General features: G+C 29.0%; 1 protein-coding gene across 1 annotated transcript; it reads left to right on the top strand.

Annotated features, from left to right (window-relative positions):
• Window positions 1-23,015: 23,015 nt before the first annotated feature.
• On the top strand, window positions 23,016-24,501 carry LOC132918947 (uncharacterized). The gene is made up of 5 exons (XM_060980305.1): window positions 23,016-23,046; window positions 23,377-23,504; window positions 23,858-24,040; window positions 24,276-24,444; window positions 24,491-24,501. Exons 1-5 carry the CDS (start codon window positions 23,016-23,018, stop codon window positions 24,499-24,501), a joined length of 522 nt encoding a protein of 173 aa, XP_060836288.1.
• Window positions 24,502-24,750: the final 249 nt, after the last annotated feature.

Below are 24,750 nucleotides of genomic sequence, written 5' to 3'. Positions count from 1 at the left end.
TTTTGTTTATAAAAAAAGTATTAAATATTTTTCTGTACTCAAATATTATTGGGCATACATTTGAATATATAGGTTAAATTTGGGTGCGCGTGTGCAGCTATCTAATACTCTAGTCCCGTGACTTTATTATATTGACTATATTTTATTCACGTCTGATTTATTACGAATACGTATCTCTATAATAACAAGATGTACCTTTATCGACATAAACAAAAATTAAATACAAAAATATAGATGGTATGCTAACCCTATTATTTTTCTGAGTAAAACGGAATAAAATTACCTACGTTATATTTGTATATTAAATATATGGACAGCACACCGAAGTTTACTAACCTTCGTCGAAGACTGAATCTCTAAATATTATCGTAATGTTGCGAATTGTTATTAAATTTTTGATCGCTTTGTCATGACAAACGAAATCTTCCTCACTTGCGCATAATTTAAAGATTTAAATTTTCATAGCGGGTCTCCGACCACATTGTTCACAGCACTACATATATGCAAGTAGTATCACACCGGTAGCACACCCAAAAACGAGACTTACCTATATACGACATGTCGACATACGTACATATGCATATGATATGATGTCTTATGATTTTATATAGTAGGTAGATATTATTATATTATGTTACGTGTGAGTTTTAGACAATATTATGGTCGCGATCGTTCTGTAGACAATAATAATGTTATTATTATATTCGTTTTGACACCAATTATTATTACGTATTATTAGTTTGTCTCATTATCGTCAACGTGATGTTATATTGACAGCAGACCTTAGAAAAGAACGCACACGACAGTGTGTTTATAATGTTATATTATTTCGACGAGAAAGAACTAGTCGGACGTTTCATTATTATTATTATTGTTGTTGTAATTATTGTTACAACGTATAATATATTTTTTACTTCTATCTATATGCGGTTGGATTTTTACTTTACCGGATGACGAGCCGCAAGCGGCAAGAAGACGCACGTGAGAATAAATTCAGCTAGGCGCGTGGAACGGTGCACGCAAGACGATTGTTTTAATATGTTAAATAATATTATAATATTACCTTTGTATATAACATATTAATATCGGTAAGTGGTGTTTAAGGGGCGGCTGAAGTGAGGAAAATCTACCCCGAAATCAACTCTAAAAAAATACAATACCCTCTATAACAAAATATATCGTTATGGCATTATAGTACATTTATTTTTACTGTAGGTAAATACAATTTAATATGTATTATCATTATTTAATAAAAGATATAATTGTAAGAAAATCATGTCCAAAACTCAGTATACTTAACCTTAGTATGTATACCTAACTTATTGAAAGTATAAATATGAAATTAAATTTGTATTAAATCAGGAATATAGTACCTACTTTTCTGAGTAAAATTTCGTAGACATAACAGTTATTAGTATTTATTTAGATCAAATAATTCTATAATGTTTTATATATGTAAAAGAAAAATTGTATTTATTTATACTTAATAGTTATATCGGTAGCTAGTGACTTCCGTTTTTGTGGACAGTAAAAAAACATTACTGACTATAAGCTGTATACTTCGTAATATGTTGTTCATTTTATGTCTAGATATTAGAAAAAAGTCAATTTAACTTTATCGAAACGTCATATATCTGCATTACAGATCTATATACTATTTTATTTGTTTCGATTGAGGAAACTTTACATCATTATTATATTATTATTATTTATTAATTACGTGAAATGTAATATATTCGTTTACGACGAGGCATAAACAAAGATAAATATTATGCTAATTGTGTTTTTTTGCGGACACGTAGTTGTCATCTAATTATATAATAATAATATGTGATCTTCATGTATAATTCCATCATAGTTCACACGATGGGTATAAAAAATTTCACGTCAAAGAAAATTAAACATTTCTACAATATACGCGCTTATAATACGCACAATATAATATCCCATAAACTACATATTATTAATATAATTATAACGACCAAACGCGGCGCCAAATTGTGCTCAGACTTTGTATACAACTGTCTCTCTCTCTCTCTCTCTATATATATATATATATATAGGTGTATTTGCATCGTATGTGTGTGTATATATTATAATAATTTACGGAAACCCTTAATGGGTTCTTCGGTTCCGTATATTCTCTCGTATGGATTATCATTTGAACCTATATACCTACCGTATACAGGTATAATAATATGCGCTCGCTTTCCAATATATTATTCTGCCAAATCTAATATAATATATACACACATAGTTGGTATACGTACGTATATATAATATGACCACCGACTCTCATTATAAAACGTGATCGTTGGGTTTCGAAAACGACGGACGATAATTTTCGGAAATGATAATATGTAATGTACATAATAATAATATATACCTATACCTACTCGTAAAATGCGGTGAGACTCGTTCTATACGTACGTTACTCGCTTATATTCAGCAGCAGCAGCAACCATATATATATAACATCATATTAATATATTCAATATTATAATATATTATTATACGATCGAAAACTCAGGTGAAAACGAAATATACGGCATAGGTATTTATAATATTTTAAAACCGTATATAAATATACTTTGTCGTCGTCGCCGTGACGCCGTCGTCCGTCCCATACAGTCGGATGAGTAATCTATGGAATTCCGTCAGATCTTCAACGCGCCGAGGGGTGAATAAAAATCGATTGACCATCGGACGAAATGAAAATCAACTGAACGTTTTATTACGATAATAATAATAATAATACTATATATTTTATATTATTATTATTATATGTATCATTCTCGACAGCCGTGGAAATCTAATGCAGTGTCCGATTTCAAATTCGTAACCAGTTTTAATCGACCGTAATCAGCCGTAAACACCAGTACACCACGCACGCACGTCTTCGGTTTGCTTCTGCAGCAGGTACCTACCTATATATCATTATATTATATAAAATTCAACTAGAAAATAGAAATTTATTTGCAAACGTAAAATTATTTGGTGATATAGGTGTAATATAAACTTATAATACAAAAGACCACACATTGTACCCGTTTTCTGAATGAGTATTGAAACCGATATAATATGTGCGAGAGAGACAGACTCTAAAGCCGGATTCACAGCTATGTTGTATATTGCATTGTGCGCCTTTTATTGCATTTTAAATGGCCGTTGTAATCTTAATATCATTCACAACCATGATCCAACGTGAAATTTCTAGAGATAAGCAAAACTCAACTTTTGGACACAGCAGTGAAACCAGCGGGCAGCGACTAATTTTCAATTACCTAATCAATAATTGTATAATACTTCTTGAACTAAAACTGTAGTCTGTAATACGATTTGAATACACTGATACTTTTTTTTCTGTGCTGGTGATAAGTGACGACGTTTATTAAATGTTATGATATAGTGAATAATAATTATTATCAAGAAGTTTTATAAAAATCACTCATATATATTTATATATATGGTATTTAAAAAAATAGTCATATAGTCAATCTCTTTTGAACATTTATTAGGTTCAAGGTAGGTACATCACATAATATAATATACGCAGTCTGTATATATATATTAAAACTTATAAGTCTATATGAAGTAAACAGAATACCGATTCTTGGTTTCTTGTCTGATACTAATGGCTGGTGTATGTATAATTACGATTTCCGGTAACATATTTTACATTATAAATGGGTGTCATACGTCGTTATAATATTGTATCTACTATATATAATAATATTATAATATACATAATACTAGAATATTGTCGTAATGGGTGCGCGCGCGCGCACGACTACTCGAACTGCAGGAGTTCGCGGCCGTCGGTCTTGTTTCGGGACGTTCATTATTAACGTGGCCCATTAATATAATTTAGGCACTATGTATATTATTATAACGACATAATATTCTATTCGGTTCGCACCTACGCGCGGTGGCGGTGTACGCATCGCGCATTATGTTATGTTAATAATATGATGGAGAGAGGACGGAGGCGAGCATTATCGGAAAACAAAAATTTGTTCTCGGGACGCGAACGATAATTTAATGATCGTATTTATAATTTTTTCAGAGATACAACTATAGGAGATGCCGCACTTACCTACCTACGTGACTTACCTATATATTAATATTATATATATCGTACACCCGTAATGTGCTGTGTGGTATAATTTTCGAGAACGCGTGGGCGTAAATCCTAGATCACATAAAAAACAACAACAAAAACCAGAGCTCCGTCGGGTCAAATGTGATTCAGCGACGCAACGTTCAAATTTTTCTGGTCCATCCGTTCGAATCACCGCCCGCTGAGTATTATATATTCCATCACAGTATCACACTGACGCAGTACGTTTGCTACATTGTACTGTATTATTACCTTATATTATTACTATTAGTATTAGAAAACTAGATAACGCGAATCGTACCTATGGCCCGGTGTGTGATATATAAATATTATATCGTTATCGTATCGTAAACGCGTTTACCTGCGGCAGACGAATTGTGACCAGCCGCTCCGATAGAGATATTATAATAGGTAACTCACAACAGCCATAACGTCTCACGAAGTCAACGGTGACGGGTCAACGAAATAATGTTATGCAAAAACAAACAGACGAATGGATTCAAGATAAATACGCTTGCTGTATAATACTATTATTTGAATCCTAGACAGAGACAAGAGTGAGAGAGATTGACACACCGATAAATTGTTTTTCTCTCGTTTAGGCAACGGATTAATCGTTACAACGAGATATATACTGCTTAATATGTACACAATACAATTGTAATTGTGAAATTTACGTTCCAGAACAATTATATACAATATTTAAAATAATAGTTTACAACAATAATTGACGAAGTATACAAAGAGACGACCGATAATATATGTAGTTTTGTTTTTTGTACGTTTATACACCACTATATAAATATATTATAATAATATACGAAAACACTGTATAGGCGTGTATAATATGGGTTTTTAGTACATACGAATAAAATTACATAGGTGTAATGTTATGTGAATCATAAAATGGTGTGTGTATATCGAACAATAGCTGTGCGACGGAGGTTTCTCCTCAAGTCGAACGCATAAATTAACACGTCGAGCTTGTGAACGAGTATGGCAGGGAGAGAACCGTTAACGTCTTCCAAAAAAGTAATTAACTAAAAACCGTATTTTAGTGAGAGGTATCTGCATCCAAAGCTATCCGTTTATGTATCGTATGGAAAAAGGAAAATGCAAATAACGACCAAAGATTAGTTTCTAACGTTCTTCTCAGAACGAAACGTTTAAATTAACTTTGATAAATTATTATCATATATAGCTTTCCAAGATCGAACTAGATAATAATAATAATAATCAACAAACAGAATATTTTGTCTTTTCTCTGAACTTAATACAACTACCAAGTCTACAACGACATGGCTGTCGAAAGTTCTACATTCGTTTTGGTTAAACGATTAAGTATAGGTTACACTTAAATTAAAACGAATTTGCATGCTCTCCCCAAAAAATGATACGATTGAAAAATTATGTAGGTAAGTGCAACGTTTCCATGTAATGATATAATATTTAATTGGATATGGAAAAATTCGGCAGGTTGATTTTTTTCAACTGAAAATTTAAATGTAACGAAAATTAATAATAACTTATCTAGTTAAAATAAGTTATAATAAATATACCTATAATATATGTAAATAGAATGTGTGATAAAAATGTTCAAGATCATATAGTTATATAAATTATAATGGTTATTATCTTCTAAAAAATATGACTATATAAATATAATAATGAGTTAATAAATAATAATTTGTAATCGATTTTTGAATGGCGTTAGTCAACATATTCGAAGTATTAATAAATTAATTGGATATTGTATCACACCTATTCATAATATACCTATGTATACGCGTATTGTATTTATTTTCAATGTTGACTATATATTTAATATTTTTTTCGTTTTTTTTTTTCACTTTGTAGCTTAACTCTAAAATTGTGTCTTTGATTTATGCATGACTTAAAAATATAAACCAAAAAACAACTTAAACCACTTTCTTAGGGTATACAACTTTTTATATGTATTTCTAAGTTGATTTACGCTATTTATTTGAACTAAAACAAAATATCGTACTCAATAATTCGATAAAAATGATTAAATATAGTAACGTTGAGGAAAAAATTTAAATTGAGAGTTCTCAATCATATTACTAAAAATGATATTCTCAGTCGTATTTTGCCGAACGATACACGGTTTATCGTAATCAAGGAATCGGAGATTTACTTAATAGTACATTTGCATATTTCTATAAAATACGAGAAAATATATCGCAGAGACTAAACTAACATTTTTTTTGTGATATAAAGAAGTGACATTTGAAATGTTTTTTTTGTATTCTTATAAATTACGTATATCACACGTTTTAGAGATTTGTTTTGCATAATATTATTATAAATGTTAGTCATATTTTGTAGATTTTTGATTTTTATTATTGAGTTTTTGCTATTTATATCATGAAAACATATGACTTTCATTTTATCAGCTATCACTCATCTAGTTGTTTGTGTATTTTTTTTAATCTTTATTTAAAAATATCCCATTATACCGTATTTTTAATCGACGTACCAATAATTGGTTTTAATCGTTTTGTCTGATTCTATAAAATATTTTATACTAATGTGTATGTTAATACATGATTAAATTATCTATTCTTAGGACATTTGTAGCAACTTAAAAGTTTAAAGTTCAGTTTAAATTTGTCAGTAGATTGTTGATTGCGTAGGTTAATATATCCTTAATATATATTTTAAAATTTTTTATAACTATGTTTATTATACTTTTATGATATCCTTTAAATAACTAAAATGTTCCTACAAAATAAAAATATGCAACAAAACGTTTTTCTATGTTAAAATGCATATATGTATTTATTTCTTACAGTCTAATAATATATTTGAATACCTAATTATTAGGTACCCAATAAAAACTATAGTCCATATTAAATTAAAAACAAGATTACGATTTAAATAAGAGTTATTAAATATTTTTGAAAAATTAAGTACACATTTTTAAGTGTCAAGTGCAGTACAGTAATAATATGTACGCATAGCATGAAATAAAAAAAAAGTCATATATTTTAGTTTAAGTTATACCATGTCTATGAAGTTGGTCTTCCCAAATAGGTAGGTATATACCTACCAGTTAATTTATTACTTTCATAGCCTAAATAAGCAAATATATTTTTTTAACTTAGCAAATCGCTTAATAGTTAAAAATATATTATTACTTGCAAACAGCTTGTTAACTTACCATGATAAACATTTTATATCAGTATTTTAAACCAAACAGACATATCACACCGTAAACACATTTTTAAAAGCTATTTAAGAGATATGTAGTGATTTTTAACATTATACTTGTATTATTATATTGATTCGCTATTTTTTTGCCACGGTTTTAATAAATGTACTGATATACGTGGGTGGTAGGTGGGCCAAGTTCATGGACGTACGTTTACCTATTTATAGACTACCACGTTGACTTTTCCTGTTTATCATTGCATCGTTATATAGGTGGTATACAATGTATATATAGTAGGTATATGCTACAGGATAACTACGTCCGAGGTTGAGTCGCCAAACCCGCGACGATTTTGGGTCGTATCGGCTACGCACAAATTAATATATTATAATATCGTATTATATTGAAATTTAAAATAGATTATAATATTACAGTATAGGCGCGCGTGTACGTAAATATATAATATATACGTCATTTGATCATATTATAAGTGCGAGAGCATGCCGGCGATTAAAGTGCTATTAGCGTTTTCCACACGAGTCGTTTTTCGTGGATTGCGGAGATCTATTTCTTTTATGACTACCCTACCACGTCACCAATCAAAAATCGTCGCTTCGGCAACAAGGTTTTCTGCGCTTTATGCTGCACAAAACCGTTGTATATATTATATTTTATACTCAATACTCATACAGTAATATTGTATCGTATTATTATGTATATGGGTATACGTACACATTTTTTGTGCAGCAGTGCAGCGGTCGCGTGAACCATTCGAGTGGAAAACCATATACACGATAATATTAATACCGAATACGTATAGCAAGTATTACGCGTGACGGTGCAGCGTTTATATTTTTATACAGTATATTATCGTGACGCACACGTTTCCCGGGACTGGTCTCGATTTTCGTCGGCAAAACTAAGTATACCAGAGGAGACGGTCATCGTAGATATAGGTAATAATATACACATAATGATAATCTTCGCAATACTTCGTAACGCTATAATAGATATTACATATTATACTTAAACGGTAGGCGTGGCATTTTTTTTTTTTTTTGCTAAACACTCGTAGTCATCACGACGATTTTCCGAGCACTATTTGTGTTATAGTTGGACCTAATCAGAGAAGCTGAATCTGGTTTGTTTCTTTGTCAGACCGCGCAACAACTCCGATGGTGGTAAACGGTAGAGAAATTCAAACTACCAAAGTTCTTTGGCCTTTGATATTTGAATCAATATCCTCGTAGATATCCTCCACACTGTTTTATATGTTATGTGTTTATTCGAATTGACGAATTTTCTTTCATTTTTATATATATATAAATTAATTTCAGGAGGGGTTAAAAATTTTCCATTCTTAAATTCCAATTAATTATACAATCAAAATCAATGCCCGTACCAACCATACATTTCAGGGGGGTTTTAACCCCTAAAACCCCTCCTATATACGCCATTGGTTATTATAAATTTAATGATTACCTATTTGCAAACTTTAAAGCTAGAAAACGATCTGTGTATTTAGGATATTTCTTTTTTAGCCAGTATGAGCGTGTATAAATTATTTAAGTTCTATTAACTTAAAATTATTTTTTGATTTAGTTTAAAGTATCATCGTGACAATAATGTTGAACACTTACTAGAGTTTATATATTACGTTGGAACGCAAACCAAATCTTAATAAGACAACGCTGCGCATTGATATGCGCTCAGTAAAGTTTGTTAATTGCACGCCTATTAATTTATTTAAAAAATGATTATAAAATATAATTATATAATTGTATGTGTCGAGTACATTTCAGACATTAAATTTGAAAATTGTTTCAGGAAAAATGATTGTGTGTGTCAAAAGCTTCAGTTGTGCTAGGATTTTTCGTTTAGGCATGCTGAAAATTCAAATGTCTCCAAACATGATTTATACTTTATGATAAAAATGATTCTGTAAAAATATCTCGTTTAAATATAATGCTATAATAACATGTATATTGTATTATGTATAATGCATATGTGATTGTGTCCAACGACTATTTTTGGTTTAACATGTATATTGTATGTATACAATGTTTAGTAACATTTTTAGGTTGGGTTAAGTATGTTTATGTCAAAAACGCCCCTTTGTCTGGTTCAAAACTTTTAAATATAGATTATACATAATATGCTATTATAATATAAATGATCCATTATGTTAATATTTTTATTATTCATCTATTCAATATTGTTTTAAAATAACTATTGAATTAATATTATGTGAACTGTATACTATTATAAACTACTGGTGCCATACGGTCATAAAAATATAATCTTGGTTATCAAAATCGAGTATAATGTATATAGTGAATACACTGTATACATTAAATCAATAAACACCTACAGAATAATAAAGAATATTATTATATTTTATAATGATCTAAATTTTAAATTTTGAGCGTATTTTGCTCTTACAAAATATGGATTTTTTCAGTACCTATATATTTAAATCTATTAATGTATATTATATGGTTGTCTTTGGAATTAAAACCCCGAAGGTAACTTTGTAAGTTTAGTTGTAAATGTTACGATCGTTCTACTTGTTTTACGTACTACGGTTTTGGTTCAATCAATATTTTTTTAATTTATTATTACTTTTATTAATTAATTAAAGTGTGCAATAATGTTCTAATAGTCATAATATCACAGTTTATAATACTTGTAATACTTTCTTATTCTAAATGAATGAAGAGGTTATCAATCACCACAGGTTTTGTTTGTCAGTCTTTATATTATGTTACGAAATATTATTATAATATTATAGATGTCCTATGTCTAATAATCAACCTAACTATAGGAACTGCGTAGGTACCTACTTCTTTTATTTCGTCTTCTCACATAGTTACTTAGGTATTCTATGTCAAACTGTCAACATCAAATTGTAATTTTATTATTTTTATTTAGACAATTCAATCAAGTGCATATCTTTTAACACATTTTACAAATTAATTTCAACTTTCAAGAAAAGTAGAATGTATTGTTAGATTTTACGTTTGTGGTATATTTTCGGTAAGAACTAATATTTTATTTCTTTAATATATTTTTTTTAATATTTTTACTCATTTTATATATTTTTATAAAAGGTATACTGAATGCTTATACATTTTGTTTAATTGAATTTTGACTTTCAAAGTATCATATTTTTGTATTTAAAATTAAATAATATAAAAGTTAGTTTAAAACTCAATTATTATCACATCATTATAATTTATTTTTTATTTTTAATTTGTGAATTTTATACTTTTTTACTGCACTAATCGTCATTTCAGGATGTACAAAAATAGCACTTAAAATATGCTGTTCCAGTAAAAAATATTTTTGAATTTTTATCTAAATGAATGGGAGAGATAGGGGCTACAACAATAAAAACAATATAATATGTCATATCATACGTAATGCGTATACTTATAATAAAATTAATTAATCTTCAGCTTTTGTTATATATAATTATAGCCTATAGGTAGATACATAATTTTTGGCGGAAGTATTGCGAAAACAAACAGTCTTAGTAGTTTCGTCGCCCGTTGGTTCTAAACTTAAAAAAAAGTAATTATTGATATAGATAACATATTTGGATCTTAAAATATTAAATTGTATTATACACTAATACATATACAAGAAAGTACAGTCACCTTAAAATTTAAAGAAAACCCGATATTTTTAAATAATATTTAAATGCGCCAGCTTGTCTGCGTATAGGTGTGACGGTTTTATATTTCATTTAGATATTTATTAAAGTTAATAGGATTTTTTTTAGTTTTCATTATTCATTTTTTTTTGTCTATGTATATGGATATGAAATCAAGCGAATAACGATTTTAATAAAACCGTGATAAAAAAAGTATATATAATATTTAATAATAATTATGCGAGTCTTATACCAACAGAGGTGTGAAAATTTGTCACTTTATATACGTAACAATATTAATAAAATGCAACCCGTTAGGTGTTGAATTTCTAAGCTGTTCAGCGCAACACCAGTGCACACATCATTATACGAACCAAGCGAGCTGCGACAACGGTTGGAAAACGGCATTGGTGTGTATATATTATATATAAAATAGCGTTCATATGAGATTTCGACGAAACGCAAAAGAGACGATCAAATCTCGTTCTCGGAAATGTTATGAGAACAATGTTATTACGATTATTATTATTATTTCGACGGTTGTGTAATAAAATCAACGGATTGTGATCAACGGCGAAGGAATATCTCATTTCGTCGAACGTTGTTTTCGGCTTTTCGCACATAGAATATACTCGCCGTGGGGTAAGGCAATGATTCCGGCGAAACGTTAGTAGTGCTGCAGTCATAAATCGCAATTTGTCGCAAATTGTTTGAATATCTATTTTCGTCATTTCGCATTGCTCCTGCAGTCCTGCCAAAAATCGAAGAATAATAATTATATATACAATTAGTACAGACGCAGTTCCTGTGAAAATATTAAATAATCGCTTATTATAATAACTTAAACCATTTTAATAATATGTAAGTATACGCCTTTTTCTTTATTCTTATTTTTCTCTTAATTTAACGATAATCATTAAAATACGAGTAAATTATATTATACCATTACAAGAAAAAATGCCGCGCGCACTTTCCTTAGAATCCAATAAATCATCTATAATGTCTTACAGATAATATTGTCCGCCCCTTTAATTAACTACCCTTATAAATATAATATACTATTATTGTTATTATTATCATTTGCTGCAGGGATGTTTTTATGAGGGCATATAATAATAAAATATGAAGTAACATAGTTACTTTAATACCGCTAAACGTTTATATATATGCCGGGATGGCATTTTTCTTTATTTTTTTTTTCTTACTAATCATGACCGTGCGATACGACCGCACCGAAATTAGGTACGAATATTATATAAGGCTTAAATAAAACGTCGCCATGACGCGAATTTTATAATGGGATTTAATGCAGGCATCAGTCACACGCACTGCATCGACGACGACGAAGACACGCGGTCTGTGTCATCGTATCAATTTATATTATTTAAAAAAGAAAAACATTTCCACACAAACTTCACTGAAGATCATATAATATTTATGGTTCTGGGATCTCACGACGTTTGTCGACAGAATTTATTGAACGCACAACGCGTAATCAGCTTTGATGACGTTTGAGAATTATACTGTGCAGTTGGCTTACTATCGTATATGGATGATGTCGTGGATGTGGGTACAAATAACCTAAACCCACATCTAAACTTCACTTTGTTTGTCCTCGTACTACCTATAGCCACTCATCGTATAAATAATAAATAATATATTGTATATAAGTATATCTTTAGTACCTACACAGTACATGAGGGTGATTCGACTTAAAATCAAGTGGTATATTAACCATATATTCGTTTGAAATTCGAATTTTATTTATACAGGAATTGAAATTCTCAGAAAAATATCCTGCTTCGGGATACATGCCAGCATTAAAAACAACTTAAAAAAAGTTAAAATATGAAACTATTAAAATAATAGTAAAAAATATGATGTTTTTTCCAAACTGTTATTTTGTAATAATTTAAAATTATGTAAATAAACTTATTTCCAATAATATTCATAAACTTTTTGAAATAACGAGTGTTTACTATTGAAGAATCTGTTGAATGTATATTATGTACTCTTCTATACCCGCTGGCTGTTTCTTATATAGCTCCTGTATGTCTATACTTAAAAACGTACAGAGCAGCTAATAGGTACATTATAGAATAGGTAGGTATAAGGTATATATTGTTGATTAATTGCTACTATTACGTTTACAGAATGCTTGATAGAATTTTTAATATTCATTATAATCTTCCAAAATAAATTTACATGAATTTTTCCTAAATATTATTGCGTTTCTCGAACATGGATAATGACAAATGACAGAAATTTTAATATTTAACAATTGTTATAATATTATAGTGATTAACAGTTGTGAATCGACCTAGAATACAAAAAAATATAGCTGCTGACTAATACAACGATACGTCAATCCTGTCCAAAATTTGCGTAAGTAATCCCATTCAAAATTTCTAAATGCCCTGCCATAATAAATTAAAAATATTAATTGTATAATATTTAAAATTTGAACATGGTTAGTAAAATTAAGTTTTAAAAAATATACTTATAATAAGTTTAAATAGAAGTAAATAAGTACATTTTTCTTTGTTTTTTCTATATATATATATATATCGAGTACACCTAATATACATTCATAATTTTCCGAAATGTTTGACAGTTAAAGTTTTATGTTGTGAATGGTGTGATAACGTCATGTTTTTCCATGTACTATATATACCTATATATATAGGTAAAAACATACATCAATTACATTAAATTAATGCAGGTTCGTCTATAACAATTTTAGTGAACTAATATTTTATAAATTGTATAATGATTGATTCATGCAATATAAAATATAATACATATTATTTTTATATGTTGTTAAAATTAAAATGTATAGGTCTGCGCATGTATACTGTGAAAGTGTGAAATTATAATACGCCACTCACTTTTCAAATTCAAAATGTATTATAATTCAAGTTTTCTCAATAATTAGTAAATTATAATTCCTCCTTTTATTAATAATTTTACCACTTAAAATTATGTTAGCCGTTGTACATATAGAGATATTCGAACTCAGTTTACAATTATTGACTTCTAACCAAACCCAGTTCGAAAGTCGTTATTATATAATCAAACAAACAACTATGTATAATATATTGTATACATAGATGATATTATCATATTATAAAAAAACGTGTAGATATATACCTATATTATGCTGTACAGTTATTCTCGATCTAGTCAACTCGTTGATATTTATATTTTTTTCCTACCGCCATATAAACAGCCAGGGATGTATGCAGAAAAAAGTTTTAGGGGTGTTTTTTAAAATCAGTTATTGAAAAGTAGAACTTTTTTTAATACATATACAAATTTTTTTTATGAAAATTAGGTATACTTACAATACTTTTTTAAAAAATATAACTATTGATATAACAAAATTAACATTAAAATTGAATAAGTAAATAACCATACAAAAACCCAAATATTTCGGGGTGTTTGAACACTGCAGTGCTGCAGCTTCGGTTATACGTATTATAACTAAATATGCGAGTATATTATAATATACCACTTGCTGTAGCTGTGTCGCTAGCGTAAAATCGTCGATGAGATGAGGTGTGTGTGCGATCGCGGCTCCACTCTAAGTATACGATTAACCTATATGTGTACCTGCTGTACCTATGTATATATGCCTCAAGTACATACTAAAATATATACCACTACCACGGTAAACGTATCTTAGGCATACACATAACATGGCTAAATACATAATATAATAATGTATACGCTCGCGTAATATTCACTTCACCGAATAATTCTCGACCGGTTTGCCGAGGTCCCGCGCTGCAGACGCCCGCATCGCCGCGACACGCCCACAGCAATCATAAACGGGTCGTTTACCATCCACACGCGCGAATGTGTGTGTGCATAGGAAAAAGAGATTGTGTGAGTGTGTGCGTGAGGAATTTTAAAAGATTTATTTGTTTTTATATTATTATTATTATATATACCTGTACGCGAGATACGTATATGTATATAATGTTATTATTATTATGTATGTGTGTATGTGTATAATATACGCGTACCTACGTACCGGGGCGGTCGACGTGCATATAATTTTCTTGTCATAATCCCATTAAGGACGGAAATTAATAGACCGCAGTTGTACGCACACTGCATACACGCATATGCGGCGTGCACCACTCTTGTTGGCACGACGATTTTTTACGTTGTCAATATTATTATTGGGTATATACAACGCGCGTTTAGAGTCGTCTCCGTGGCGCGATCGTTTTGTTTGCATAAAAATAATAATAATAATATCGTGTTGTATGGCCAGAACTGTTACGGTGTATATTATAATATGCCGTATTATAAATAATATAAATATTAAATATCAACCGCCGCGGCACACGGAAAGTCGTGCGGAATTTTTTTTGTACAGCGCAGACAGCGTTAGTTATAATAATTATTAGGTATAGAACTATAGACTATATAATATCGTGTGTACTTAATAATGATGATAATATTATGACTATGTGCGTATATTATATATTATTATACAATATACATTGTAGGATTAGACGTTCAGACGAAAAACAGATTGAGCAAAGTTGATATTATTGTTATCCTGTCATATACCACCTATAACCTACGAACACTGTAGATATGACATTATGTTGCAAGACGTACCTACCTAAGTGTAACGACAAGCGTTGAAATATTATATAATATCATGTTATGCAAAATTCTCTATGACGAGGGCGTTAATTTTATAGAGTTGTACAAGGGGGGGAAAGGTTATCGGTGACCTTCGTTCTGCTGGAAAATTTTTCCCGGCACTATATCATTATATTCTACTTATTTATTATAAGTGTATGTTTTAATAAATACGAGACAATAGCGTACGGTATATGGCAATAAGTCTTGCAGTGGTGCATTTTTTAAGTATTTTTTATTACTTTTGCTGCATGTAAGGTTTTATGCGATGTTTTTTTAGACCGTAAACACCTCGAATAAAATATTATATATGTTATAATATTATGCTTCTGTCCCTTTATTTTAATCAAATAAGAATGTTATACCTATAAATATGCTCTACAATAGAGGAGTTAACCTGCAGAGACCTTGACCGTTTTTGGTTTGACCAAACTCTGCCGAAATTCGATTCTCTCATCGTGTTATCTATGCTATTTATCAATGCTGCACGAGCTATATAATAATATAATATATACATATTTTACTAATACCTATAGAATTTGTTTTGAAATCCACACATTTAATATCTTACTGGCATTGCCAACTGAACGACAAAAATCATTGTTTAAAACTTTTCGGAAAAATTGTTTTGTATATACAATAGGTGTCATAACGGTTAGTCATGTCATTAAAGCATATATTTCTGCGGGTAATGATTGTTTTCTTGTCTTGGCTTGTTGGTGTTTTCAAGTCAAAAAAATGTAAATTGACTTTAATTTTTGCGATAAGAATGGAAATCTTATAAATTTCACTTTTAGTTTACCTGTAACTATGATGTACAATATATACCTACGTTAAACCTAAACTATACAAAGTTTACGTTAACGTTATATTATTATATACCATTTTAAGATATAGTCACTATATATATATATATATATACACTATCGTCTATCCGTTCATATATTACATCGGTAAAACGTCTCGCGTATATTATAGTTAAATTTATTTTTTGAATACAATTATATATATAAAGTTCATTAGTATTGACTTATTGTTTGCTCATTACAATACATTATACTTATGCGTTATGCGTTAAGTACGAAAATCTAAAATAACTCAAAATTATTATAAGTAATTTAACATTTAAACGAAATTATAAAACAATGTTAAATGTTAAATAGTAGATCAAAAAAATAAATATAAAGATATACGTTTAACAAATATTATTGTAATGATGACGATCGACTAAAATAATGTAATATTATGTATATATTATATCATGATTTGTTTTTCGCATCCATAATACCTACTACATAAAATCCATTTAAGGTTGATTAAGGGCTGCGTAATTATATTACGGTTCATGTTATACTTAATATAGAAACCATTAAGCTATACGAGTTATAATTATATTATTAAAATATCTACTTTAAGCTCATATGTATAATAATAATATAAGGTTTATAAATTTTAGAAGACAAGATAGTATAAATACGGTGTATAATATATAGTTTTCAATTTTTATAAACGAGAACTATCTTTATTTAAAGCTTATAAATTATAATTAAGTTACGCCATACCTTGTAATTCATTCGCATGATATTAAACATTGAATGCGTTCTGTAGACAGAATCATATTTTTATTTTATATATTAATTGTATTGTATAAATATCACTATATAATGTATAATATAGGAGACGTGTATATATACAAATGACGAAGGCGTTTACATTTCTGGTTTCTATACTTAACAAACAGATTGTAATAGTTACTTTTATTCAAAATCAGAAGTTTAAATATAATTTATCGGTTTGTTTTGATATTACTTTTGTACACGCGGCAGTCTACAGAAAAATACGGCATGGTGCAATAATATATGTATATACTATATACACATATAGCAAACAAATGTGTACCTGAGATTCAAAAAAGATGAAATATCCTCAGGAAAAATATTTTAGTCAATATATTAAAAACCCCCCTTTAGAACTATATATGATACATCGAACTAAAGCTTATTTTATTTTATTATTTCCAATCGATCACCTCTGTCACTTTTGTAAACCCTTTTCTTTGTCAGTCAAAAATGAGACAAAACCAAATTTTTTTCTAGAAACTCGAATATCCGGTTTTTTCTCATGATGCAGTATGAATAAAAAACATAAATCCACAAACTCTCGCGTAGTCGTGTACTTGATGGGAGGCGTACGTCGAACAACCTTGAGCGAAAAGTATTAAAACTCGAAACATCCCTAGGGGCTAAGATTATATAATTTAAAAACTTTAATTTAATTTTTTTTTTTTAATTTTGTTTACTGCATTACTTATAAGTCATAATCGCATATAAATGAAATAGTATAATATATTATAATATAGAACGTATTAAATGGTTTCTTTGAGCGTGTTTTGAATGAGTTGTCACAATGTATATAATAATAATGTAACGTCCAGAAGACAAGTTGTATGATGATCGAATAATTATTATGATAATGATGTAGTTTCGATACTTTTTTTAATTGCACGGCGAATAAGTTTTATAGTATTCTTTATAAGTTGTGTTCCAACAATGATAAATTGAATAAACTAATGAAAGTAATGATATGCATTACTGCAGAAGTATTGGTCACTATAATGAACATTTCATGTCCAAACATTAAACTCTGCTACAAGTCAAACATAATTTATGTAGGTATTTATCTTGTGTTGAGTATGTTAAAATGTGTTTTATTTTTGTTAAATTTTTGGTTTTTAATTTACGGGTACTCAAAACAAACACTGCTATACTATATTATAATTCCTCGTATATAACATTATAACGTACGAACAATTATATATATATATATATATATATAGCACGTGAATAATACATTTACGTTGCCAATCAAGAGCACAATTCATGTAATAATAACGTCTCGACCTATTGTTTCGATAGCCATTGTGTAAAGTGGGCGCTTGAAAATGATTATTTTTTCCAACCGGGCTGTTATATATTCTCCTAGCCCGTGTATATAGTGTAGGTATTTATTATACGTGTCAAAAAGTCGAGAGTTTCACTTAAAACAAAGTGGACGCTCCACTAAAAATTAAAGTTTTATACGATAAAAAAACAACTAACGACCTCATATTTTAGCGTATTTAATTTACCCATACAATACAACAATATGATCATTTTGTAAAGTTTATTTTTTTTTTAAGTTTTCACTTTACTTACACCACGCATACCCTTGGATGATATAATTTATAAGATAATTACCCATATCTACGTGTATATATACATTTACAGTGACACTGATGGTTGGCTTCTACTTAACTACCTAAGAGGTGTATACATCGCAAGTATTCTGAAGAGGTTATATTTTAGACATTATAAACTAAATTTTAGAAAAATATAGAATTTAATTTGAATGTGTGCAAATGCCACATTCCAAAGTAGTTTGCAAAAGGTCCGGTGTCTGTAAATCAGTAAATTTATTTGATTTTGCAGTTATGAAATTATAGAAAAAACATTATAGAGAAACTATTGTGTTCTTTTAAATTGATCAATATCATATTAAAATCGGTTAAAAATTATTTTAGAGCAACAACAACTCTTACTATTTCGTATAAATCACAATGTTATTGAAGAATAGTCATTTTAATTTGTTGTTTTGATATCTGGAACAGTAAATGTTTAAAATAAAAGTATTGCATTGTTTTCATAAAATAATAATAAGTTTTAGCTTTTTAAAAATTGGATATTTTACAAAAAGTTTTTGTCATATAAAATTATGATTTTCAATTTTGTTAGTAGTTATTTTTATGTTTTATAGTAAATCGTAGTATAATATTTTCAATTAAAACAATTTTGCTATGTTTTTACGTACCTACAAAAGTGCTTCTGCTAATATCATAATAAGATTATAGTTTTTTAATTATGTGTATTCTGTACTCTAAGGAGGTAGACTATCATCGGGTCACGGAAGTCCCGGATTCAAACAGATATTGCGATTTTTCTTGTTAAAATTAGTTCGACAGATAAACGCGAGCGTGACGATTTCAACGTATACATATTATACGTTATTCGATTTTGATTCCAACGACGATATAATGATATACAATTCATACAATATACCCACATGTAGTTTGTTATATGCATAGTCGTTATGCTGATGATTTTTTTAATTAAAATTTGTTTGTAAAATCGTATTGGATAGGCTGAAACGCGCGTGCGTAGGTGTACAGATTTTTTTCGCGGGACAAAATGAACGTCGCGTCGTTATAACCAGTATATAATTTTTAACACGGTCGTAAAATACCATGTAACGAGACGGAAAATGTAATTAGTTTGAAACGTGTCTTACTCCCTCAGCTGTAATCTCCTATATATTACGTTCGCGCAGGCGCATTTCGTACATTTGTAATATCTCATGTACTTTATCGTTATGTTATCATTCATATATATATAAGTATATAACCCACGGGGTGCCGTGAATATAATTTAGTATAATATTACTTTTTATGTGAGTAAAGCGGAAGTATTAGTTGAGTTTTAGTTGTGTGTTTAATATAATTGTAATAGTTATTAGTTAATATTAGTTATAACTATTTAAAGTTTATAAATGAGGGGATCATTGAGTGGTACATGAACTATTTCATGAATGTCGGTCCACTACTCCACTCACAAATAAACTCTAAATACTTATACTAACAAAATAACAATAATATTAACTATTACTTTCGTTCGAAAATTAATGTTTAAGTATCGACGTAGGTATAGCAATTCCAAAAAGCATACTGCTTTGGAATGTGAAATTCAACAATTAATCATTCAGAAAAGTAAATAATTAAAAAATATAGTGATAAGCATTTTTAAAGTATTGTCTTGCGAGTTGTAATGGTATAATATTATGTAAAAATAATATTTTCATAAAAATTAAAACTATTAAGAATAATCATGAGTGTAAACACTTATTTGTATCACTCTTTATTACTCTATAGTACTTATACCACTCCTGTATACCACTAAAACCAGTAATGAATTACTTATAATTCGCAATTGTATGTAATATAATAATTTATTGGGTGATTTTAGAATTATGAAGCCAAGTACATACATCAAGTAATCAAACTTGGACTCCGTTTCTACACCACAGTCCATAGTAGCACTGTTTTGAAAACTGTTTTAAAAATTATATCAAACGTATCTATATAAATAATATTATTAACAATAAACATTTGTTTGTATTATCATTATTGATTTTAAATGTATAGTAGTATACAATACTTAATATTATATATAATATGTACCGTTATCAATATTTTGATTTGTCGGTACTCTATTGTTAAGTTTTTTTTATATTTTAACAACATACCATTATGGTACACATTTTAGTAAAATGTTGTTATATTTTAATATAGTCAGTCATGAGTATTAGACTGTCAAACGTTGAAGTAAAATACTATTGTGGCAGTTGTTGTTTATTATTATTTATATATATATATGTATATATACGTTTTATGTAACGATGTGAGGACCCACATTGGTACAAAATAAAAGTTATATTTAATATTCATCAACATGCAAACGCACGTATGTGATATATAAATTGTTGACTGTGAAACGCACTCGATCTTGTAAATCGTTATACGTCTTACACTACTACCAAGTGAAACTACTCATTTTTGTGTGTTTGGCGTAAGAGGCGATGTCGTCTGTCGGTGGGCTCTCACGGTCTTTTGGTGGGACATAATTTCCCGTTTTATTGATTGTGTTCAACAAAATCATGCGGTAGGTATATTATATTATATAAACTACCATATAGGCGTATCTAAGGTTTAGTCCGCTCTTCCTCCTTTCCCCCAGAATTTAGAAAATAATAAGCATATTATTTATTAATATTTGATTGGATGCTAATAAATTATATTTATTGTTATCTATATGTCATTTAGGTAAATTGTGATTAGTATACTACACTCGTGGCGAATGACGATAATACTCATATTATAATTATTTTTGTAATTATTTATTATTATTATAATATTTCATACTATCATTATGTCAGAACACTCAGAACATAATAAATATTAATATGTAAAGAACAAACACTGATGTGTTTGTAAGATTAATTATAAAAATAGTATTTTCTTAATATTAAAGATTTTATTTTTTTTTTTAAAAGAAAATTCTTTTATTTTAATATAAGAAAAGTATGAGTAAAACTCGTGTGAGATGCGTATTGCGAAGTGGATAACATCGTTTTCGCCGGAAATTAAATGTTCACTTAGATATAAAGTGCTTGTATATTATTATAATTATACAGGGATGAGCGAATTCTCTATGCAATAAACGTCGTTCGTGGAGGTTGTCGACCATGTTTTATTCTCGTTATTAGTTTTTCTTGTGGCTTATTAGTTTTTTCTTCCTTTCCTCTCTTATATTTTTTTTTAGTTTAGTAGATTCTCGCACGTTCCTTTGTGTGCTTTAATATAACAACTCGAAGATTGTATAAACGACGTCCGTTGACGGAAAAACTTTGTGACTTTTAATCCTCTTATCGCTTGTTGAGTTTTGCATCGAGGCACCGGCTCGTCTCATTGCCGTCAAAGTTGTTGTATTATAATAATATATTTTTTTTTATTATTATTTTTTTAACATTATATGAATGTACCTTTCGAAATATACTGTGCCGACCGATTCATATCCAGACAATATATTTATATATATTAAGAGCGACAAAATCGCAATGGTTTTTTCCTCACTGTTTTCGTTGTTCTGTTCATATACCCTTTCATCTTCGTGTCCGGTGGTGTCATATTATACAGTGATCTTTTCGGTGAATGTGGTGCAGTACATATATTTTTTATTATTATTATATTGTGCTGCTGCGGCGCGTTGCCACTTCCATTGAAATTGTCCAAACACAAAAAAATATGTCTTATAAAGTAGGTATACCGAACGGTTAATATTATATATTGTATAATGATTTTTGATTTATGAACGAGCGTTTTGAAACCGTCGCGTACAATAATATAATAATGTACCTACCTACGAGTATACAGCCCAACGCAGGTTACTATATATCGTGTATATATATAGACTGTGTTGTAGAGCGCGCATTATATATAATATAATAATACATGATGTACCTACACGCTTGTTAACTGTTTAACACGTTCTTCCCGGTTGTCGTGTGATTTTTTTTATTAAAACAGACGTATGTAGTTACGTATTATTATAATAAAATATGAATGACTTACGTATCGGGCTCGCCGTACAGATATATATATATATTATATATAGGTATGTATGCAGTGGCGCAACTAGGGGGGGGCTAGGGGGGGCTTAGTCCCCCCTGGCTATGGTTTAGCCCCCCCAAAAATATCCTTTATTAATTTTAAATATTACACGTAAAATTGTATTTTGTCACTTGGAAAAAAAGAAATGAATATTTTAAATCTCGAAAAGTTTTCAAGTAAAATAGATAAGAGATAACGATTATGTTTGATAAAATATATTGAGTGAAAAATATCTATTTTTAGACAGGGACTGTGGGTTTTATATTATTTTGTGATATTTAGGATTGCATTGATAAGCTTTGTCGTACTGTCATCTGTCTTGTAATTGAGGTTGGAATATTGAAGAATATTTACAATTATAAAACGTTACGCCTCTGTATTTTTCAGTTATTGTTATTACTTATTTCTTATTAGTTTTGTGAATTTATTGCTATACGATATTAAGATGAACAATAAAGTTTTTAATATTTTCAATATTAATAAAAAAAAAAATGATGAATGCGTAGTGCCCGTAGTGGTCAAAGAAACTTCCATAGTAGAAGCTGAAGAGCCCGTAATAGCACAGAAAATACAGCCGAATAGCCCTAATGATTTAGGTGATATTCACACCGGGCCATACCGACCAATATTACAGGTAAGTTATTCATTATTAAATAATTTTAAAAATTGTGTATATTTAACTTCTATTTTTTTTTTGTTATTTTTGCATGTCATTAATGCCTTAATATATAAATACCTACAACATTTATCATAAATAGCCTAACTATTTTAATATAAAATAGGTATATAGCAACAAAAACCTTTAGGTGTAGGTATGTAAATATTTTTTATAATAAATGAGTACCTATGAACCTACTTCCCTTTTGCTTAAATCATAATAGTATTTTGCCATTTTGGTAAGTACTTTGTTAACTTAAGACTTGTAATAAAATGCATTATTATTCAATTATGTTGCTACCTGACACTTAAATTTTAAATTTTGTTTAGGTGTATCCAAAAACCAAACATGGAACTCAAAACAGAAGTTTTAGTGCTTCATGGTATGATCACTTTCCATGGATTGAGTACAGTATCGAGAGTAATGCAATTTATTGTTATGTGTGCCGTATATTTGGTAATGAGACTTCAGAGGATACATTTGTCAAAATAGGATTCAACAATTGGAAAAAGGTAAATTTTAAACTGTTTTTAACTAAGTTTATTATTGTATTAATTTTGAAATGTGTAAAAGATTACATAGGAGAATATTTCTAAAAATCTGATGCTTTTAAACTTTTTATTTTTACATAGGTGGTGTAATAGAGTGTACATTTTTTCATACTGTATTATATATTTGTATATAGCCTAGTCATTTGTGAACAGTTATTAGTAGGTAAATATAGACATTAATTATTTTTATTTACAGCTTAGTGGCTCTAAAGGGAAAGGATCAAAATCAAAATTACAACTTCATGGCAGTTCTAATCACCATTTGGTATGTTCAGCAAAATGGTTTGCTCTTAAACAAACAAAAAAGTCAGGTTCTGTTCACACTAGCTTAGAAACTGCAAACCGAGAACAAATTTCTATAAACCGTGAATATTTGAAAATATTAATAGATATTGTATTATATTTATCTAGACAAGGTCTAGCTTTCCGCGGTCATGATGAAAAAGAACTGTCTACTAATCAAGGTATATATAAAAAATATGTATGTATCTTATTAAAAATATGTAAAACATTTAATAAACATACATACTATAATTATTATTTTTCAAAATTAAACAATATTAAATTATTTTTCTGCTTGATTTTAAAGAAAGCAAATTATTCATTAACCATTATAAAGTAAGAATACATCATCTTTCAATAAAATCTCTAAACAATGAATATTATGATTA

The sequence above is a fragment of the Rhopalosiphum padi genome, chromosome 2 (assembly GCF_020882245.1).
Source record: "Rhopalosiphum padi isolate XX-2018 chromosome 2, ASM2088224v1, whole genome shotgun sequence".
NCBI lineage: Eukaryota > Metazoa > Arthropoda > Insecta > Hemiptera > Aphididae > Rhopalosiphum > Rhopalosiphum padi.
The sequence above is the reverse complement of the archived record's forward strand: the minus strand, read 5'-3'. Positions and strand labels throughout refer to the sequence as shown.